This window comes from Crocodylus siamensis, chromosome 1, assembly GCF_052110815.1.
Source record: "Crocodylus siamensis isolate JL-2025a chromosome 1, ASM5211081v1, whole genome shotgun sequence".
In the NCBI taxonomy this organism is placed as follows: Eukaryota; Metazoa; Chordata; order Crocodylia; family Crocodylidae; genus Crocodylus; species Crocodylus siamensis.
In genome coordinates this window covers 71,644,966-71,668,326 of record NC_143395.1, presented here as the reverse complement: position 1 = coordinate 71,668,326, position 23,361 = coordinate 71,644,966, and the positions used below count along the sequence as shown (strand labels likewise).

Here is a 23,361-nt window from a genome sequence, read left to right as displayed (position 1 = left end):
TGTGTGTGTGTGTGTGTGTGTGTGTGTGTGTGTCCCCGAGCTGGGGCATTCCCACCCCACTTGCCAATTGTGTGTGTGTGTGTGTGCGCACGCGTGAACTGGGGCATTCCCACCCCACCTGCCAAGTGTATGTGTGGGGGGGAGGGGGAGATATTCCCACCCCTGGTGCCAAGTGTGTGTGTGCACTCGCGCGCGAGCTGGGGTACTCCCACCCCATCTGCCACTTGCGCGTGTGCTCGTGCTGTGCCATTCCCAGCGCTTGTGCGTGCGTGTGTGTGTGTGTGTGCGCGTGTGTGTGTGTGCGTGCGCGCGCGGGTGGGGGCTGGGCGATCAGGTGACGCGGGTCACGCTGCCTCGCGCTTGCTGCGAGCAGCGCCGCGCCCGGGCCAGGCCGGGCAGGGCCACCCCCGGCAGCGCCGCAGGCCCCCGCCCCAGCCCCAGCCCGAGTCCCAGCGCGGCGGCATGAGCCAGGTGCCGCAGCGCCAGGAGGCGGCGGAGCCGGAGGCAGGGGCGGAGGAGGCGGAGGAGGAGGAGGACGGCGAGCTGGCGGCGCTGGCGGGCTATGGGGACGGCGCCGAGTCCGACGGGGACGTGGGCAGCGGCGGCGACGAGGCGTGTGAGCAGCGCGGGGCCGGGCCGGGCCGGGCCGGGCCGCACCGGGGGGAGGGGGCGCTGCAGCTGCGGGTGTCAGTCCCGGGCCGCCTCCCCCTCCCCCTGGTTGCTCCTGCCCGGGGCAGGGCTGCTGGAGCTGGGGGGCAGGGGGTTATATCACACACACGCGCACGCACACACACAAAATGATCCTCTGACAGACAGACACACAAGCACACGGATTAGATGATTCCCTGACAGACGCACATGGGCTATATGATCCCTTGACACGCATGCACAGAGATTATATGATCCCGTGACACACGCACACAGATTATATGATCCCCTGACAGACACAAACACACAGATTATATGGTTCCCTAGTAGATGCACATATATACACGGGTTATATGGTCCCTTGACACACACATTTATGTGATCCACACACAGGGGTTATGTGACACACACACTTGGGACAGACCCACCAAGTCCCTTGCCCACCAGCTGTGAAAGATGGAGCCCTGGAGCTGCCACGGCTGTGCTACACCCTTTAGGCTGCGGGAATCCAGGGGCTGGGCCTGTGGGCCCCACCCTGCAGATAAGGGGTGCTGGGCTGGTCCAAGGCCAGGTCAATCCCACCTGCCTGGATCGGGACTGTGCACCACCTGTCTCCCCACCCCAGGCCAACACACGGGAATCACACCTTAGTGCACAGGGTCATGGCCTGCAGGGCTGCCTGCAGATACTTGGGAAGCCTGACTGGACACAGTGCTAGGGACTGGATCTGGGCCACTGGCTTGGTTGGCAGGAGGGCAGGGGGTCAAACACCCCAGGGTAACAGGTGTTGACTGGCCTGGGGGTGCATGTTTGCATGTGTGCTGGGGGGCGTTCTTCAGCCAGCCAACAAGTTCTCTTCATCTGAAGCAGCAAGAGCCTCTGTCCTTGTGCTTCTTGTCTTAAAAAATAATGCTGTGCTTGTGCTGGAGGGGAGTTCGCTGGTTTGAAGATTTGCCATAGATGCATCATCCAAAAGAATCTGGACAGGGGTTATTTCTTAATAAAGCCCTTGCTGTCACTACAGCAACCAAAAAAAACCCCCATGCAGAGTTCAGCTTCCTCCTGGAGGATTGTATTTAACACCTGAAAAACACTTGGAGGAAGCAACACAGATGTGCATTTCCCTTCCCTAGAGATTATCTTCCCTTGTACCTTCAGGGGCTAATCCTCACTTTACTCTTAATGAGCAATAAGACCCACCCTTGACCAGGTGTGACCTGGAAGGCAGGGTGATCCCCCATTCCTCCATGCAGGCCCCGGTTCCCAGGAACTCTGACAGCACATCTACGGTTTGCAAATTGCTTTTGGCACCCTTGGGGGATGGAGTCTGCAAAGGAAGTCTGAGTCTAAGGGCGGGAGAGAAAGGATGTGCTTCTCTTCCCATTGTCTTGGCCAGAATAATCTGCTCCCCACAGCACAGTCTGGACCAGTGGAGCACTCTCTGCAAAGTCTTTTTACCTTTCCATGTACAAGGAAGTTAAATGTGGTTCATGAAGAACATGGATTGGAGGAGGGGTTATCTTGCAAATGTATGGTGTACTGGGAGATCCAGACCATACTCATGATGCATCCAATTAATTGTTTCTCACCAGAGCACTTGGGATTTTTTGGATCAACACATTTCCAAACTTCTGATTTCATTTACCTCTTTGAGTTAAGTCCAGTGATGCTCAAACTTTTGACCCCATGGGCCGGATGAGTGGCACAGGGTATGTCCGTGGGCTGGATCCTTCATGGGACTGGTGCCTGGATTGGGCCCTGTGCTGCCACAGTTTGGCCCCACATGCCCAGATACGGCAATGCACCCCCTTAGCCAGGCACCTCATAGTTTCATAGTAGCTAGGGTCAGGAGGGACCTGAACAGATCATCTAGCCTGACCCCTGCCGCTGGCAGGAATGAATGCTGGGTTCACAAGACCCCAGACAGGTGATCATCTAACCTCTTTTTGAATTTACCCAAGGTAGGGGCGAGGACTACTTCCCTAGGAAGTTGATTCCAGATTCTGACTACCCTAACTGTGAAATATTGCCTTCTGATCTCTAACCTAAACCTGTTCTCCATCAGCTTATTACCATTGTTCCTCGTCACCCCAGGTGGTGCTGGGGAGAATAGGGCTCTTCCTATTTGCTGTTGATCTCCCCTGATGAGTCTGTAGGTAGCCACCAGGTTCCCCCCTCAACTTCCTCTTGCCAAGGCTGAATAGGTTCAGGTCCCTCAGTCTCTCCTCATAGTACCTGTTCTGCTGCCCTCTCACCAAATGAGTGGCCCTCCTCTGAACTGTCTCCAGGCTGACCACATCCTTTTTCATAGATTTCGTAGACATTAGGGCTGGAAGGGACCTTGGAAGATCATCAAGTCCAGTTTAAAGTATGGCACCCAGAATTGGACGCAGTACTTCAATTGTGGCCTGACCAAAGTTGTATAGAGGGGGAGCATCACCTCTCTGGACTGGCCTGAGAAGCATCTTTGGATGCATGACAAGGTATGGCTCTTGCTGGCTGCGGTCTGGCATTGGAGGCTTATGTTCATCTTGGAGTCAATAATGACTCCAAGATCCCTTTCCGCCTCTGTGCTTTCAAGAGGGGAACTCCCCAGCCTGTATGTATGCTGTGGATTCCTTCTCCCAGTGTGCAGCACCCTGCATTTGTGTACGTTGAACCCCATCCTATTCTCATCTGCCCACTTTTGTAATCTGTCTGAATCTAGTTGCAGCCTCTCTCTCCCTTCAAGTGTGCCTACCTCACCCCACATCTTTGTGTCATTAGCAAACTTGGACAGCGTGCTTTCAACCCTTTTGTCCAAGTCACTGATGAAGATGTTAAACAGTGCAGGCCCGAGGACCAAGCCCTGGGGAACCCCACTGCTCACATCTCGCCAGGTTAAGTACGATCCATCCACCACTACTCTCTAGGTGTGCCCCATCAGCCAATTTTTTACCCATCCAACTGTGTAGGCATTAATGCCACAGTCGCCTAATTTATTGATGAGAATGGGGTGAGAGACAGTGTCAAAGGCTTTTTTAAAGTCTAGAAAGGCTATGTCCACGGCGAGCCCATCATCCAAGGATTTAGTTACTTGGTCATAAAAGGCAATGAGGTTGGTCAGGCAGGACCTGCCTTTGATGAACCCATGCTGATTGCCCCTGAGCATAATCTCCCCTGCTGGCCCCCTACAGATATGCTCCTTGATGTTTCTGTCTAAGATCTTCCCAAGCACTGAGGTGAGGCTTATGGGCTTATAGTTACTTGGGTCCTCCTTCCTCCCTTTCTTAAAAATTGGGACCGCATTAGCTAGTTTCCAATCCTTTGGCACCTGGCCAGATGACCACGAATGCTCATACAGCCAGGCCAAGGACCCTGCGATGACCCCTGCCAGCTCCCTCAACACCCTTGGGTGGAGGACATCTGGTCCTGCAGATTTAAAAATGTCCAACCCTTCCAAAAGATCTCTAACTACATCTGTGCTGACCCAAGGCCTGACAGAGCTATCCCCGAGATAGTCCCCAGCTCTGGTAGGTGGGATGTCTCGGTCCCTGCTCAAGAAAACGGAAGCAAAGAAACTGTTAAAAATATCAGCTTTCTCATCTGGCGTAGTCACAAGATTACTATTTGAGTCTTGCAGGAGCCCTACATTGCCTGGTGCCCTTTTCTTGCTCCCAGTGTACTTGAAAAAGGACTTTTTATTGTCCTTAATCCTGGATGCTAGCCTGAGTTCCATCTCTGCCTTGGCCTTCCTAATAGCCCTCCTACACTCTGGGGCAGTGGAGGAGTACTCCTCCTTGGTGATAGCTCCTCCCTTCCACTGGTTATATGCCAACCTTTTAGTCCTCAGGTATTCCTGGATGCCCTTGCTGAGACAAGTGGGGTTTCTGAGCACTCTTACCCCCCTTACTTCTCACAATGACTGTTACCCTTTGGGCCTGGAGGATCATCCCCTTAAGGTACGACCATCCCTCATGGACTCCCATCTCCTCTACCTTCTGGGCCCTCAGTACCTCCCCCACTAAACTCCAAAGCTCATTGAAGTTGGCCCTTCTGAAATCTTATTGGGATCTGGCCCCAATCTGCTCCAGCCCTGTGCTGCTGATCTAATGTCTAGAGCCATGCTGTCTGGCCCACCAGCCTCCTGACAGATCAGGAAATTTGGCAGCAGGGGAGTGGCAGTTAATAATGCTGCCACCACTTTTCTGCCACCAAATTTTCAGACCAGTGGGCTGGATGATATAGCTTTATGGGCCAGATCTGGCCTACAGGCTGGGGTTTGAGCACCCCTGGTTAAGTCTGTCTTTTTGCATTGAACATCCTTAGTGCTGGTGTTTTGTGAGGAGATGGCTAATGGTAGCACCCTACAGTATATCTTAAAGTCCCATTAAGAACAGTGGGAGCACAGTGAAATGTGCTTGAATACACATGGGAAGGGTCAAAGGAGAATGACTTCTTCCAAGATAATAAGATTAAAATCAGAGTGAAAAACTGATCTAATTAATTACATTAGAGGGGTAAAACATCAGATATATGTTAGGTTCTTATTTAAGCTAGGAAATTGGGACCATTGTGAATTTATCAGGGACATTATGTTCAGAGTAAATAGTCATTTTCTGCTTTTGGTTCAATATTGTTTATTAAGGTAGTTGGTATTCGGCTTGGCAGATAAGATCCTGTGCTTAAATGTACTTGCAAACTGATAGCCCTGATACTTAAAGAGGATCTATGAGTAAATATGCATGTTATCCTACATGTATTTTTTTGCTTTAAGTCTTGTAACAAACCTGTGAAATAGGTGGCGATTGTGTTACCTTGCTGAAAAGCAGCTGCTGCGGCAATAGGACTTCGGACAGGGACTTGAAATGGTCTTTCTGAAAGAGACTTGTAAGTCATGTAACATAGTTGTAAAGATCATTTCAGGATCTCAAGTAATGTGAGAGAGCTGATATGGTGTGTGGCCTGCATACACTGTTCTATTAGTAAAGCTTGTGAAGACTAGATAGTGATACGCACCATGGGCACATTGGTAGGCAAGAGTGCAACTACTACTGGAATTCTGTCATGTCCTCAGGGCTTTTCCTTAGTAAAAGAAAAGTGCTTTTGGATAGGTTGATTCACATAACATTTCCATTTGTAAAAACTTCAGAGAGCTAAGCCTACAGCCTGCCTGACTTCTAAGTAGTAGAAGTACTGACTTTTATGGTTGCAGCTGTACATTAATATTAAATAGTGTGTTAACATCTAATGTTAACTTTTGTGAACTTGGCTTTATATTCAATGACGTTATAAAACTTTGGCCATTAAATAAGAAATATCAATTTTGTCACGTACGAAGGAGAACTGATTCTCTCTTCCCCCCCTGCCCTCCCGTGCACTATTAGAAGTGAGGTAGTTTGTGTTTCTCCTCTAAACACGTATATAATATAAACAGGACTTGATGATCTAGCCTGGGAAGTTGAAGTGATGCATCTGTTGGCATTTATGCTGGAAGCGGCTGAGGCAGTGCCCTTGAAAAAGGAATGCGGACAGACAGCCTATCCTCCTCTTCCTTTACATATAAGGAAATCTCTAACTCCCTCAAAGGAAGGAGGTCAAGCAGTTTTGTCTGGTCTTGGATCTGAAAGTTTAATTTGCACATCTTCATTTCTGTATTGGCAAAACTAAAGAAATGATAGTGGCTCTACTAGCAAGGGAGAATTCTTCACCATCATACTCATCAGTTATTCTGGCTTGCACCTACATTTTTTTCAACATGTTTCTTAACACAGAACACTCTTTCCTAGCAAGCAGTTAAGAATCGTGGGAAACAGTAACAATTTGGAAAAGTTTGGCATTCACTAACAAATCTGATTAATTAAAGAGTGTGTGTGTGTCTGTGTGACGCATGCAAAAAAGTACAGATTTGAAGGAAAGTATTTAACTAATACTTTGATCAATGCATTCTATAAAAAATTATCGAATATATATTTCAGTTACTAAAAGGAGACAGCTTGGAAATTTTGCTACATACAATCGCATGTACATTGAAGAAACAACATCTATCTAATATATGCTATTTTCAGGCTTTTCTAACTTTTAAAATTTATGTGTAAAAATTGAAGATTACTAAAGCTTTAGAATATACATGGTATCATCAAACTGTGAGATGGTTTGAACTGTGGTTTGTTTTATTTGTAACACATTACTTTCAACAGTGGAATTACTGATTTGGGACAGGAGCCCATTCCTGAAGAAGGATGTGTTACTGTTATGGAAATACCAATATCACATTCTACAGCATCAATTTTTTTCTTGGACAACTTTCAATCCTGAACTGGTCTATACTGATAAACTTAGGATACCTAACAAGATCATACTACAAGGTGATATGGATGTAGGTTGTTTAGGCTTGTGGGATCCAGGAACTGAACCATCTTCATGCGAGCCTCTTACATCTTAATAACATCATACCACAATCAGTGGCTGGCTAACCTAACCACTTTTGAGCCAGTAGGTGGCAGTAATGCTGTATTTTGTACCAGTCTGTATATTAGTCCTCCTGGCACTACAGTTGAATAACACCTCATTCACATTCTTCAAGCAGTACAGATTTGATTGTTGGGAGAAACAGACCTTACATCTTTGTTAGGTGAAATTCACTACCTTGAAGCCAATTTATGGAGAGTGTTCCATGGTATTTCTCACCTATTAGTTTATGAAATAAACTGGTATTTCTTCATATTGGTTCCTCTACACTTCTGTGAGTTGTTATTTCTGTTGTATGTGTGTACAGACCCACACACGCACATGGACATCAGTGAAATGTTAATTTGTATAATACTCATTTTTCAAGAGGTATCCTTGTCTATATCAACTACTTTTGATAAATGCAGTTGTGTACTAATAAGAAATATATCAGGCTGCTCTGCAGAATCTTTCAGTATGACATATTACATCTAGAGATGGACCTCAGCTACAGCACTTTGGTTGCTAGTATGCATCCTCCAAACCTGGGAGAATGGCTGAGTGAAATTTCCTGAAATTGGTTCCTCCTCTGGTGTAGATACGCAGAGGATAGGTACAGACATTCAAAAAGTCCAAGGCAGAATCGATCTAAGTTACACAATTTTTTGTAAGCAGCATAGTTTAGATCGATAGCAAACAGAACTCACATTTGTCCTTTGGTGGTGGGGGCAGACCAGGTTTTACCAGTTTTAAACCAGTCTGTATGTGCCAAACTTCTGTTCTATAATGGATACAGACTGGTGTCATATGCTGAACTTCTGTTCTATTATGGGTGTAGACTGGTTTTGTGTGCCAAACTTTTATTCTGTTAATGGGTATAGACAGTTTTTTTTGTGCTGAACTTCCGTTACAGGCCGAATCTCCGCCAAATCGAATCAGTGACCGAAGCTTCGCACAGCCATACTTTTTGTGCCTTTGATATTATTGGTGCTAGGAGTTTTACTACCGTAACTATATTTGTCTCAAAACAGTCTAGTTAATATAGAGCAGTAATGGTGTACATAACCCCATGAATGCCTCTGCGAAGTAGGTAAGGGGTATCTAATGACCTTGTCACTGTTGTGAGAAGCAGTCACCCTTGCTATGCAGTGCAAGCTGTTTAGTATTGTAAAGTAAAATCTCACTTTTTAAACTGGAATCTTCCAACAGCCCAGTTAGCTCCTGTGCTTTGCCGAGGGTATCCTTCAGGGCTGGCTTAGATGAAAAAGTGTTGAGAGGGAGAATGAGAGAGCCGTTAAGAGGTATACAGTAGGACTCCAGTATCCCATAACTCACAGCTCCTCTTCCTTTGCCAGTTAAATAGAACCTGTAATCATAAACAGTAATCTTGGCAATAGGTTTAAAAGTTTGCAGTTAACTTAAGAATTCAAATTTGTTGAAGCTGAGAATATAAAAGGACAGTGATATTTGCATCAAATTTGATGCTGTTGTTTCACATGGAAGCGTGATGTAGATCGCTAGGCAAGTACTCTGTGAGCTTCGAAGCCTGTATCAGGATTCACAAAATTCTGTCTCATAAACTGAACATAAGTGAAGCCTAAACTGTTGCTTGATAACACCTTTCTCTTCCCCTTGCTAATGGGATAATCTTTCCCCACCCATATCAGTGCTATTACAATATGTCTCTCCTGCTATTTTTTAATGTAGCTGCTTATTAACAGGTAACATACGAATACATTCATGCATGTTCTAGTTTTCAAAAATTAGTTGTGGGGGGGGGAGAGAAATGCTAGTAACTTTGTTTTGTAATATAAACCCAATTTTAAAAAGCCAGTTCTCTTCAGGTTGATTCTTAATTGTTATAGAAAGCTACTGGGGTTTTGTTTTGTTTTGTTTTGTTAGTTGCTGTGCATTAAAGGTGAATGGAAGGACAGTTTCATTATATGAGTTCAATAGAAACAGATAGTATTTTGGCTTTGTATCTTTTGGCATCAGCTGGCATAGCCATCTCCTTATCAAAATGAAGATTTTTAGCCTAGAGTTATCAACAATAACTTGTACACACCAAAAATCACACGATCACTTTATTACCTCTGTTTTCTTATAATTTTGTGGAAGGTTTCTGACTTTTCTCATGTGCGTGTGGCTATGGTTTATAGATCAAATGCATAATAGATCTCAGTGAAAACAGGTACCTGCTTCCAAGAGTTTATCATCTAAAGCCAGGACAAAACAGTTGTTTAGAAGAGATAAAGTAGGGCAAGAAGATGAGAGATAACAGTAACCAAAGCATGTTTACATTATGGTGTGTGTGTGCATGTGTGAACATGTGTGTATTTCCAGAAAGTCAGCAGTAATAGCAGATTACCACTGAACTCTATTCAGATGGCATTGGTTTGTAGGCAGGATGTCAGAGGTGATTGTGTGAAGGATCTAAAGTAGGACAAAGGGGTGGCACTGGGCTTTAACCAGGAATTGTTCCCAGTGGACATGGATATATGAGAGAGTGTGAAGCACATAAGTAGATGGTAATGCCTATCACGCTTGACAAAGGCAGGCGTTTACCTTTTGATAGAACAGTTAATTAGGCAGGCCTTAAGTGTGATGGTTTATTCCTTTACCTCCATATTATGGAGGTGGGTGCACCAACAGCAGGAATAGAAGAGGAGAATAACCTACTTGGAATGATGGCCTAGGTAGACTATCTTAGCAACACCATTTTGAGCTTTGTTGTATCTTTCTTCATTGCCAGCCACAAGGGCAAAATGTGTTTATTCCTAATATCCTATATTCCTCCAAAGCAGCGGATATAGGTTACATGAGTTTGAAAGTCTGCTGGGTTGCAAAATAATGTAAAACTCCTTTTATAGTAGAAATGCTTATATTGTGACTGTGAATTTAGTTGATGGTCTTGCTGGGGCTTGCAGGGAAAGACTATTCCTCTGTACTGGCAAGAAATAAGTACTTTTTTGCAACCCCTTCTTGTCCTTCCAGTCACTACAAAGCATTACACCGGGGGAGAAAGACTCTGCTGGGGTCTTGCAACTCAGCTCTTCTCCTCTGACAAACACTACTTTGAATCATTTGAAAATTCTCATTTAGGGCTCACCCTGTAAATTTGCAGCATATAGAGCACATTTCTTAATAGAAATTCAGCCCACAATGACTTGAAGTCCTGGTAGTTTGTCCCCATTAATTCTGTTCTGGTGCCAGTTACAGTATAGTAGTAACTTATAACTATCATACAGCTGCTACCCATATGTAACATGTAAGAGAAGTAACATGGAGACATAAAAGAGTAATAACCGTTTAATTAAACACGAAAAAATATTCCCTATCTCTGAGTTATTTCTATTAGTTTATAGAATGTACACCTATAAAATATGTCCCAGTGTAACAGGAGATGAGACCTAGCTATTTTAGCTTGTGGGAAACATGAAGCTTACTTTGGTTTTATGTGAAGATTTACCACATAGCAGCTCTGTACAGATACCCTGACTTGCATGCTCTCTGTCTTCATCTGATGAAAAACAGTTCAGCTTCTCTAATAATTATTTGGGAGGGAGTAGTCTAACTTAAAATGTCCCTTTCCTCTTTTTGTTGATGTTTGATAGTATAAATCCAGGTAAACCAATGCTCTGAAAACAAATATAAAATGCAAGTTAACTTCTTCCAATATGTGTATCATTCTCTTTATTGTATGTTTTATTCAGTTCTGGATTTCAATGACCCCTTCAGTACTGAAGTTAAGCCAAGAATCCTACTCATGGGACTGAGAAGAAGTGGGAAATCGTCAATTCAGAAAGTTGTTTTTCACAAAATGTCACCAAATGAAACCCTTTTCTTGGAGAGCACTAATAAGATCTGCAGAGAAGAAGTTTCCAACAGCTCCTTTGTTAACTTTCAGATATGGGACTTTCCTGGGCAAATTGACTTTTTTGACCCTACATTTGACTATGAGATGATTTTCAGAGGCACCGGAGCATTGATATTTGTTATTGATTCTCAGGTAAAGAAAAAGTTATAAAGGTTGTTTTCAGGCCACTTCTTTGTTTCCTTGTCTTCCAGCATTAGGGAAATGGAATAAATAGCATAATTCTTTTGTTTTCCCAGAAATCCCCAAGTAACTTATGCTCCTCAGTCCCACTAAAAGTCAGTGGGTGCTCTTGCAAACGTAACTGCCAGTTATAACACAGTAATTAAAATTGGCAGAACTGATCAATTTAAATTTTAATTTTCAGTTGAAATGCACAAATAACCAGTTCATAAGTTGACCCCATGTTTTCAGATTCAGTTTTAAGGAAAAACAGCTTTTGCCCTGAATACAAGTTGGTAACCATAGTTAAAGGCCTCAACTGCTATTTCCCTACTTCCCTTAGAAGGAGAATCAAGCAACCAAGAAAAGGGCCTAAGGAGTTAAATGCACTAAGAATATTGAAATAAAAACCATATTGAAAATAATTCTGACCTGGTATTTTATTGTATGCACAAAAATACTGCAAGTACAAAAATCAAGATTGTTAGAGGCCCAATTTTAAGTTGCCCCTGCATGTAAATAGGTGACTTTGGTATGTGGGTCTTTGGGAGGCAGAAGGTCAACTTTTAATCAGAACATTACAGTAATCTGCCTTGTTGCGTGGCAGTCTCTGGTTGTTGCATGGACTTCCCAATGAGGAGCCAGGGAGTCTGAGGTACATGCTGGCTAACATAGAAAAAGCTATTTGTGAACTCTTATGAATCTTTAGAAATATGTCATAACATTTATTTTTTGTCTTACCATTCTTGTCACATGGCTGAGGCCTTTATTTTTCCCTTGCTAGGATGATTATATGGAAGCACTGGCTAGGCTGCATCTCACTGTGACCAGAGCATATAAAGTGAATCCAGATATCAACTTTGAGATATTTATTCATAAAGTAGATGGTCTGTCTGATGATCACAAGATCGAAACCCAAAGAGATATTCACCAGAGGACAAATGATGACCTTGCAGATGCTGGATTGGAGAAAATTCACCTCAGGTGAGGACCAGCCATGCAAAGTCTGCAGGAAAAGCCTGAAACATGGCTTCTGTTTAAAAGCCAAGAAGAAGATCAGGCTAGCTAGTAAAGAGTTTATCACTTCCTGTTGTACTGAAATAGCAGACAACAGGAGTTTGATGTAACTATGAAGAGAAAAAGCTAGCTTCAGGCCATATGTATTAGACTATTATATCTGTAGAAAGAGCAGATTATTTTGGCAAATAACATACTCAAGCAAACTGGGAGAGTGTAGATTTCAGGTTTTAATGTGTGTGTGGTATTTTTCCTGACTAGAAGCTACAGTCATAAAAATTAATGTCTTGTGAATGCCAGTTCATAGAGGCTTTCACAGTTATGGTGACACCATTGTATTGTTCATTTGGTCCACTAGATTTTTAAGGTATGAGAGTTGTTCTTTTAGCACATAGAAAATAATTTCTAGAAGATGTTATGCAAATTACATCATTGAACTCCACATGCAGGGAACTACTGCTGTAGTTATGATTGAAGTATTGAGAATGTTCCATGTTAGGGACCTATGAATATATATTTATTAGTTTCCATTTGAAGCATAACTTACTTTGCAAACACTAAATTCTTGGAGTTATGCATTTTTTCTTTAATTGCCAGGAAAAATGCAATATTCTACAAACTTTGTGGAAAAAAATTGTAACACCATAACATGAAAGGCTTAGGATGTTCACATTATACGGCTGAAAGGTAAATGTGCCTTTTTCCTCCTTAGCTTTTATCTGACAAGTATATATGATCATTCTATATTTGAAGCCTTCAGCAAAGTGGTGCAGAAACTGATTCCACAACTCCCAACACTGGAAAACCTACTTAACATCTTTATCTCAGTAAGTATGTATGTCCTTTCTAGATTTATGTAGATACATTTTATTTATAAACGTGCTTATGATTCCCTTCCATAAGCATTTGATTGCGTAGGATCCTGAGTACAGAATATGCCAACTTTCAGGTGAGTCAGTGGTGTTCTGACTTGTGAGGATAGCCATTGTCCCTACTAAGACCTAATAAACAGTTTAGCAGCAGTTTTCTAAATAGAAAATATGGGATCTTCAACTTTATTTGTTAAGGTAATCCATCTCATGAGGAAAGGTTAGTCCCTGTTCATGACCAAGAAGGCCAATATTCTGGACAGGGCTTTAAATTAAGATTGCTGGGGGACAGGGATACACAATTTCAAACATGTCCAGGGACCAACATACAAGTAAACCCTATAGATAGGAACACTGGGAGAGCCACTGTTGTGGGAGCTGATGGAATTGTTCTCCATCAGCAGGACAGGAAGATGAGGGACTCAGGTGCCTGTATACTAACACCAGGAGCATGGAGAACAAGCAGGAGGAGATAGCCCTCCTGCTCTCCAGTGTGCATTATGATCTAGTAGGAATTACTGAGACCTGGTGGGACTCCTCACATGACTGGAGTGTAGCTATAGAAGGCTACACCCTGCATAGAAGGGACCGGGTGGGGAAAAGGTAGAGACATTGATCTTCATGTAAAGGAGCAGTACACCTCCTTGGAGGCTGACATCAGCTCCAAAAATGGGGAGGAACTCAATCTGGAGTTCACCTGAGAATTGCCTGAGGCTACACGTGCATGTGACGTGGTCGTCGTGGGCGATTATAATTATCCAGACATCTCCTGGGAGGAACTCTTGGCCCAGTTGGATTGGTCACAATCCTTCCTGACTCAGGAGGTGCATGGGCCAACCAGAGGTGACGCTCTGCTAGACTTGGTCCTGGCCATAGGAGTCGACCTGGTGACCAACTTAAATATAGAAGGAAGTCTTGGTGACAGCGACCATAAAAACATCATGTTCACAGTCCGATGTAAGGCAGACAAATCAGATAGCAGGGTTGGAGTTCTGGATTTCAAAAATATAAATTTCAGTGAGGTTAGGTCATTAGTAGTGCAAGTGCTGCGGGACCAAAGAGGGAAGGGGAAAGTTGTGCACGAAGAGTGGTTGTTCCTTAAGGACACGATCATTGAAGCACAAAGGAAGTCCATTCCCATGCAGAGAAAAGGTAACAGAAGGCCTGGGAAGCCCTCTTGGCTAAACAGGGAAATCACTGTCCTCTTAAGAAAGAGGTTTATAAACAATGGAAGCTAGGGGTGGGCCCCAAGGAGGATGGCCTGCATTTACAGGGAACAGATAATACGGTCTGAAATGGTGACTGAACTTAGCAACAGGAATCAAGGACAACAAGAAGTCCTTCTTTAGGTACATAGGGAACAGGAGGAAAACAAATGGGAGTATGGAGCCATTGCACGACAACTCAGGAGAGCTGGTTACTGGCACCCAGGAGAAAGCTGAACTCCTGAATGACTACTTTGCCTTGGTCTTTCACCAGACCAACAGGAAAACCATGCCAGAGTAGAGGATGAGTACGGTAGGAATAACTGCCTTCCTACTATCGATGTAGAATTGGTATATGAGCAGTTAATAAAATTAGACATATATAAGTTATCAGGACCGGATGATCTTCATCCAAGAGTGCTGAAGGAGCTGGCTAAAGTCTTTGCGAAACCCCTGGTGAAACTCTTCCACAACTCATGGCGCTCTGGAGAAGTCCCTGAGGACTGGATGAGAGCCAATGTTGTGCCCATCCACAAGAAGGGCGGGAGGGAGGACCTGGGTAACTATAGGCCAATCAGCCTCTAACTTCCATCCTAGGGAAAATCCTAGAAAAGTTCATCAAGGAATCTATCTGTGATAAGCTTGTAGAAGGTAAGATTCTGAATGACAACCAGCATGGCTTCATCACAGGCAGGTCTTGCCTTACCAACCTCATCTCCTTCTATGACCAGGTAATTTGCCACCTGGACATGAGAGAGCAGGTTGACATTGTATATCTTGACTTCCAAAAGGCCTTTGATCTAGTATCCCACAATATCCTTGTGAGAAAATTGGAGGAATGTGGGCTTAACTCCAAGACAGTCAGGTGGGTGAGAAACCGGCTGCAGGACAGAACCCAGGGAGTCATAGTGAACGGATCTGTGTCATCCTGGTGAGAAGTGGGCAGTGGTGTCCTGCAGGGGTCAGTGCCCGGTCCAGTACTTTTCAACTATTGTTAACTATTTGGATGTGGGAGTGAAGAGCTCACTGGCCAAATTTGCGGACGACACCAAGTTATGGGGGAGCATGGTCATGCTTGAAGATAGGCTACAGATACAGCCAGACCTAGACAGGCTAGCAAGCTGGGCAGATCAGAACCTGATGAAGTTCAATGTCAAGAAATGTAAAGTCCCACCTTGGGACAAGCAACCCCCAAAACATCTATTGGCTTGGTGGCACCAAACTGACTAGCACCACGAATGAAAGGGACCTGGGGATAATAATAGACCACAGTATGAATATGAGCTGGAAGTGAGATGCTGTAGCCAGTAGGGGAAATAATACTCTGGCATGCATCAATGGACATATCATGAGGAAAACCTGAGCAGTGATTCTTCCGCTGTACTCAGCAGTGGTGAAACTGCAGCTGGAGTACTGCATCCAGTTCTGGGCACCACACTTTAACAAGGACATGGACAAGCTTGAGAGAGTCCAAAGAAGAACCACCCGTATGATCAGAGTCTTAAAAGACAAGCCGTACGAGGAAAGGCTGAGGGATCTGGGACTCTTCAGGCTGAGGAAAAGAAGGCTGAGGGGGGACCTGGTAGCACCATGCTGTTATACTAGGGAGTACATCAAGGGCTCGGTGAGCAACTGTCCACCAGGGCTCCTGAGGGGAAAAGCCAAAGTAATGGCCACAAACTCCTGGAGGATCAATTCAGGCTCAACATTAAACAAAACTTATTCATTGTCAGGGTGTGACTTTCACAGTCAGACTGTGGAATAAGCTCCCTCCAGAGGTGGTGTAGTCACCTACCCTGGAAATCTTCAAGAGGAGACTAGACAGTCACCTTGCTGGGGTCACCTGACCCCCAGTTATCATTCCTGCTTGGTGCAGGGGGCTGGAACTGATGATCTTCCGAGGCCCCTTCCAGCCTTACAATCTATTAATCTATGAAATGTTAGTGCACTGAGTGGGTTGTTAGTAATCCATATTCTGTTTGGACATTACTTTGAATGTGACCAAGATCTGTGTAATACAGCTTCTTTTCAATGTTTTCAAATGCACTTAAATTTTCATAGATCATTGTGCTAAGAAGACCTGTGATCCTCTAGTCTGACCTTCTGTATATTGGTCTGTAGGACTTCCCTGAATGAAGTCCTGTTCAAACTGGAACATATCTTTTTAAAAGCCATGCCTTTTAATTTAAAGATTACCAGTAACAGATTTATTCCAATGGTCAATAGCCCTTGTTGCCAACAAATGGTATCTTACATCTAATCTACATTTGTCTAGCTCTGATTTGCAGCCATTGGATCTTGTTGTCTTTGCCCTTTTTTTCAAAGTAATCTATTAACATTACTTTACTTTTCTGTTGGAATGATTAGCTAGGTGGGTAAGACTTCACAGTTTTGCACTATGGGGTGAGAAAACAGGGAAGTTCAGTTAGTTGCCAAAGCACAGAACGAGGATTAGAAGTCACACACAGTGCTAGGCTTTAAGCCTGTTCTATAATTATAAAGCACCTGATTGTGCTTACCTTCAAATAATGATATTAGCTGAAGGTGCATTTAAAGATACTGAACTGCTTATTAATGATCACTTGGCCTCAATCTCCACTTAAAAAAACTAGGCTTAATTATGGAGGGGAACTTTTACTACAGCATTTGGATACTGTAGTGCTATACAGAATCATATTTTTTTCTTGCTTGTATTATAGCCTTTCTTATGTCAGCACCAGGCCAGTCACTAGGATTTGATCTTTATATTAAGGATCTACTGGCCAGTTTAGAATTAGCAGAGTTTATGCTGAACCACTCGTAACTCCTTGAGTTGGATTCATGAGCCATTTGTTTCAGTGACTGAGATGTTGCTGGTCTGTCTGAGTTTCTGTGTAGGTATTATACTCATGCCTAGAATGTAGGAATCAGTTGGTAGTGAAGAGCAATTCCTTAGGTCACTGAGGGACTATAGGGGTTGGAAACAGTGTCCCTAAATGCTGTATCCTGTTGCACAGTTACATGTATACATACCTTACTCCTAAACAGAGTGAATGTAATTGGTATGTCAGTGATTTACAACTGCCTACCTCCTACCCTGTGCACCCTGTTTCTGAAGTGGAATGGTTAGTTGGCACTACAGAGCCTCTGTCTCTTTAGCGATGTTGGCAGAATCCCCTAGTGTTGGCATGTGCAGTTTCTGGAGGAGTTCCTGTCACCATACTTATTCACCTTTCCTGAGTGCAGCAGGTTCAGGTGACAGAATTGCTATTCTGTTAACATAGCTGTGTCCACACAGTTATGTAGGGCTGTTTTTACTATATTTGTAGCTGATATGGTTGTCCCAGAAAACCTGTATATAGACCCACTTGAAGAATTTGTGGCAGTAATATAGGTGGGATGGCATAGACCTCTATTTTCTTCTGTCTTGGAGCAAGTTGCAGGGCATGGGTGGGGAGTTGGAAATTAATTTTACTCTTGGATAGAAGAAACAGCTTGCAAAATGTAGATCAGAAGACCGTTCCTCCTGCACCGGTGGTTATCCATTGTTCCCTTTTCTGTTTAGAATAACAATTTCAAGAGTTGCTGCTTAGAAAAAGTTTCTGGAGCAGGAAACCCTATCCGCTTTGTGGAAAATACCTAGCGTGCATTTATTCAGATTATTCGTAGATTTTATTACAATTTTTTGTAAGAATGTATGTCTCTACAGACCTCTTGATCCATATGAGAGCATGTCTAGTCATTACCATATTATAAATTATCTATTGCGATTAGAAAATTAACTTTCACTTAACTTGTACTAGGTCTTTGTATGTATAAAGGGGAGGAGAGGTTAACAATTATCATTTTAGCTGTAGAGAATGGTCCCTTCTAATAAAGATTATTTTCTTTTGTGTTTCAGAATTCTGGGATTGAGAAAGCCTTTTTATTTGATGTAGTCAGTAAAATTTACATTGCGACAGACAGTACTCCAGTGGATATGCAAACTTACGAGCTGTGTTGCGACATGATAGATGTTGTTATTGATATTTCTTGTATCTATGGGTAAGTAGATTGTAAACTGTGTTTATTAAATTTTTTTAGACACCTTTTTAGATAAGAGTATTGTATAGCAATCAAACTGAAGACCTAAAGAATAGAATGATTTGCTTCATAAACATTTGTAAAAGGATGGTCTCCTAGAATATCCCAAATAGGCATGCTATCCTATGGAGACTTTAAACAAGTTAGTAGCTATTATAACATACAAATGGCAAGAAGTCGTAGTTTTTAAAATTACATTCTTTCAATTCCAGTGTAGAGCTTGGAACACATCTTTCTCTCTCTCTCTCTCTGTCTTTTTAAGAAGTCCAGCAACAGATTACTATTTTTGTTTGTTTTTGCTACCAAATGAATCATAGAAATTAAGGGCTGGCAGGGATCTTGAAAGAACCCCCCCTGCTCTGGGCAGGAATACTGCTGAGATCAAATTATCCCAGCAAGGTGTCTGTCCAGTTTCCTTTTGAAGACTTCCGAGGTTGGAGACTGCACTGCCTCCTTGGAAAGTCTATTTCAGATTCTGGTCACCCTTACTCTAAAGTGACCCTTCCTTGCATCCAATCTGAAACATCCTCTAACAGTTTATGGCCATTGCTCTTTGTCATCTCCTGGGGCGCCCTAGTGAACAATTTTTCTCCAAGCTCCTGATATTCACCTCTTACATACGTATAGACCACCAAGTCCCCCCTCAGTCTTCTCTTCCCCAGGCTGAACAGTCCCAGATCCCTTCATCTTTCCTCATAAGCAGGGATTCCGGTTTTCTCTGATTAAAAAAAAATCCCCAATTTGCAGTTTAAATAAAAGTAACCCCAAAGCCACATTTTTCCATGATTTAAATGAAACACCACTATATATTTTCATTTTAATCGTGGAAAAATGTGGATTTGGGGTTACTTTTTTTAAACCGAAAATTGGGAATTTTTTTAAATCAGAGAAAACCAGGATCCCTGCTCATAAGGTTTGTCTTCCAGGCTCTTAATCCTTCTTGTGGCCCTTCTCTGGACCCTTTCAAGATTCTACACATCTTTTTTGAAGTGCGGTGCCCAAAGCTGGACACAGTACTCTAGCTGGTATCTTACCAACGCTGAGTAGAGAGGACGTATCATTTCCTTAGCCCTGTTTGGGATGCATTGGCTAGTGCATCCCAATACGCGGTAGCTCTGTTGACTACAGTGTCACACTTGTGGCTTACGTTCATTCTGTGATCATCCATAACCTCGAGTTCCCTTTTAGCCATTGTGCTGGCCAGGACATCTCCTCCTAACCTATATTCGTGTCACTGGTTACTTCCCCCCGCTCTGAATTTATCCTTATTGAACTGCATCCAGTTCCGCTCTACCTACCTTTCCAGCTTGTCCAGGTCCACTTGGATACCCGTAACTTAGTCCCCATAACTTAGTATCCGCTACAAGACTCAGATTCCTTTCCACATCCTCATCTAAATTGTTGATGAAGATGTTGAACAGCATGGGGCCAAGAACTGAACCCTACGGGACACCATTGGCCACCTCCCTCCAAGACAGTACAGAGCAGTCCACTAACACTTTCTGAATTTGACCCCTTAGCCAGTTCCCAACTCACCTGACCATGGACTCTGCCAGCCCACAATCTCCCAGTTTTTTTTTTATAAGAGCATCATGAGAGACCATATCGAAGGCCTTTTTAAAATCCAAGTATTTGACATTAACCATGTCTCCCACATCCAAGAAGGATGTCTCATCCCATCATAGAAGGAGACAAGACATGACCTGCTCGCAACAAAACTATGTTGGCCATCCCTCAGCAGCATGCCTTCTGCCAGTCTCTCATAAATGGACTTCTTGATAATTTTTTCCAAAATTTTACCCAGTATTGAGGTCAAATTGACTGACTTACAGTTTTCCAGATCCTCCTTCCTCCCTTCTTAAAGATTAGCACCACATTGGCCCTTTTCCAGTCTTCAGGGATCTCTCCCAAGAACCACCAGTCTTCAAATATCTTCGCCAATAGTTTTTCAGTGACTCTAGCCAGTTCCCCCAGCACTCTCTGGTATAGTCCATCGGGTCCTGCTGACTTGAAGGCATTCAGCTGCTCTAAGTGCTCCCTCATTAGTAGGGATCCTGGTTTTCTCTGATTTAAAATTCCCCTATTTTCATTTTTAAAAAGTAACCCCAAATCCACATTTTTCTGTGACTTAAATGAAACACCACTATTATATAGATCTGTACTGGCTATGCCCTTCTGGCGCTGGGCTTACTGGCCCCCAGTTTCTGTGCACCTCTGGTGCCAGGCCCTCTGGCCTAGTGTCGCCGCACTCTTCTGGCACTCTCTGGCCCATATAGCTGTGCTACTTTTGGCACTAATGAGGTCTCCACCTCCCCTATAACCTTGTCCACAAACTACTGGTTCAAATAACAACACAGACATAAGCCCCTGAGCTGTAACATAACACTAACAATGAAGACTGTGTTTTGCCCCTTTAAGAAGGTAAAACTCCCACCCTAGGATAGTGTGTCTCCTAGTCCTGGGTACCTTGTAGGTGCCTAGAGCCTTAGTCCTTATAAGCAGCAAAGCAAGTGACCAAAGGTCTCTGGGTAGCTCTCTGAGGCCATGCTCCTTCCCTTGGCAGTCTCCAGAGCGAATGTAGCAGGGCACTAGAATGTGCCTGCTCCTTAAGGCTGAAGAAGCCTGGCCAGGGAGCTCCGCAGGCTAAATAGAGCTCCGCATCTGTAGGTTGCCGGGGTAGCAGCCTAAGGGAGTAATGGGCCACATCTGCTGACATCACCTGACTGGCAGGAGGCAGGGTTCTGGGACATTTAAGCCTAGGCTGTAGCTAGTAGACACACACTCTCTCTCTCTCTAGCAATTGATAGGGAAGGAACTCCTGCCTGCTGAAGCTACTTGAGACCTGCCTAGCTCTCCCAGTATGGCCTGCTCTGCTATCTAGGTGTTACATGACTACAGGGAGTCTCCCAGGTACCTAGAATAGAGGCATGTTACTCTGAGTAGAAGTTTGTCGTATAGCCTAGGGGCTTGTGTTTGTGTTCATGTTTAGCCTGGAGGATCAGGATGAGACTAGAAAGGGAGGTTTGGAAGCCTCATTAGTGCCTGGAGAGAGAGGGCATATGATTTGATAGAGCCCAGCGTCAGGCACAGTGATTCCAGAGTGCTGGGAGGGGGGTGCAGCCACAGAGGCTCAGTGAGCCCAGAGGGGCACTGCCAGAGGGGCGCAAAAAGAGCAGGGTCGGGGCTAGTCCATAGTGCCAGAGGGGTACAGCCAGAGGGTTGCAGCACCCATAGTGCCAGAGGGTTATAGCACCAGAGGGATGCAGCTAAGGGGGTGCAGAGCCAGGTGCCCAGGAGAGAGTCACTGAGGCACACATCTGCGAGAAAGGCACAGAAAGCCAGTCACCAGAGAACCCAGTGACTACTTGTTGCTGAGAGGCAGGAGCCAGAGAATTCCATGCCAGGGATGTATAGAGCTGATGACGGTAGTAATACCTGCGAGGCAGGGAACATGCGTAGGGAAGATTGGAGTGTGTATGTACTGCTCAGCATAGCTGAGTGCATGAAGAGCAGTCTCCTGCCTAATAAACAACTTAATTATTTACTTACAAGGCATGACAGGCGAGATAGGCGGACGGACTGTCCAAGACAGGTGGGTAGGCCGATGCGGAGTGTGGCCTCAGGATGGCCCCTTGTCACAGTGTGAAACTGCTAGCTCCAGCCCTGAGCTTATATATCCCCAGAGCCCTGCCTCCTTCCAGTCATCTGACTGCCTGCAGGTGCTGGCCAGCTATTCCATTAGGCTGTTGTTTAGGCAATCTGTAGCTGTGGAACTCTGCCTACCCTGCAGTGCTCTCTGGCCAGGCAGCTTCTACTGTTAAAGAAGCAGGCACAGCTTAGTGCCCTGCTACAGAGGTCACCCATGACAAACATGTCCTTTGAATGTGGAGCCTCCGTCAGTTCTCTAAAACATTCCAGATCCAGCTGCTCCTCCTGGTGTAGCAGTCTGTAGTAGACGCTGATAATCAAGTTTCCTTCTCCTTGTCTCCCCCTTCTCTCCCCCACCCCCCAGTATCTTGACCCACAGAGTCACTCGAACCAGTTTGGGTCTCTGAGGAGACATACTGCTCCTTTACATAGAGAGCTACACCTCTTCCCTTCTTTCCTACCCGATCCATTCTGTTCAGCCTGTAGTCCTCTATGAATACAGCCCAGTCATACATGGCAACCCTGAACACGCGTTCCTTCATGAATTTTACAGCTGCCTTAAGTTGTCATATTCTCATCCCTTTTCATTAGCAGGCTTAGCTAAATTTGAGGCTGGGGGCAGAAAGAAAAGGACTACAAGGTATTTTTTCTTTCAAATTCCTTTTCATATAGGGTGAGTCTGAGAGATGTGGAATATTCATTATTCCCAACTAAAGCAAGACCATCATGTAACAGAAACAATACATTTAGGAACCGGCTTCTTAAGGTCAACTCAGATAATGTCAATATACATGGTAGTTTTTGATACAGTAACCTGAATTGGAGTAGAATAATCTTATAAAATTGTTTTGTTCTTTAGAAGTCTTTTCTATACCTTCATACTTGAAGTTTCATAATGTTATAAAAACTAGTGCCTTGCAAGTTTCAGACAACAAAGGGGTTATTTTTGTGACATTACTTTGTAAGGGAAAACCTGCTTCTGTAAAGTATGGTATCATATTTACTTGAATATTGACAACCCTGATTATAAAACATAGTGAATTGCAACTGCTATGTTTATTTCAAGGTCAGTTTTTTTCAAATATTTTCCTCACTTCCATGTGCTCAGGAAGAGCATGGTCTGACAGTAAGGAGGTGGGGAAAGAGGTTGTAGGGGGAAGAAGTTGGGAGAGGACAAAGGGGATACCTGAACCTGCGGGTTGATTTTTCCGTGCTGTGATAGTGGCAGGTTAACAAATTCAAGACAAACCTCCAATAATTAGATTCTATATAAGGAAAATTTACAAATTGGATATAATTTTCCAGGTATAGAATCTAATTTGTCTAATTAATTTAACATAGAATCATAGAGTCGGAAGGGACCTAGACAGATCATCTAGTCTGACCCCCTGCCATGGGCAGGAAGGAGCACTGGGGGGTGGCAGGGGTCATAAGACCCCAGCCAGGT

The 23,361-nt window shown here is 44.0% G+C and overlaps 1 protein-coding gene across 1 annotated transcript in view; it reads left to right on the top strand.

Annotated features, from left to right (window-relative positions):
• Nucleotides 1-447: 447 nt before the first annotated feature.
• Nucleotides 448-23,361, top strand: part of RRAGD (Ras related GTP binding D) — a 37,567-nt gene continuing 14,653 nt past the window's right edge. Inside the window, exons 1-5 of the mRNA XM_090036595.1 lie at nt 448-616; nt 10,791-11,086; nt 11,898-12,097; nt 12,843-12,957; nt 18,085-18,227. Coding sequence (XP_089892721.1) covers nt 463-616; nt 10,791-11,086; nt 11,898-12,097; nt 12,843-12,957; nt 18,085-18,227 — 908 coding nt within the window. The 5' untranslated portion in view covers nt 448-462. The remainder of the gene's footprint in view (nt 617-10,790; nt 11,087-11,897; nt 12,098-12,842; nt 12,958-18,084; nt 18,228-23,361) is intronic.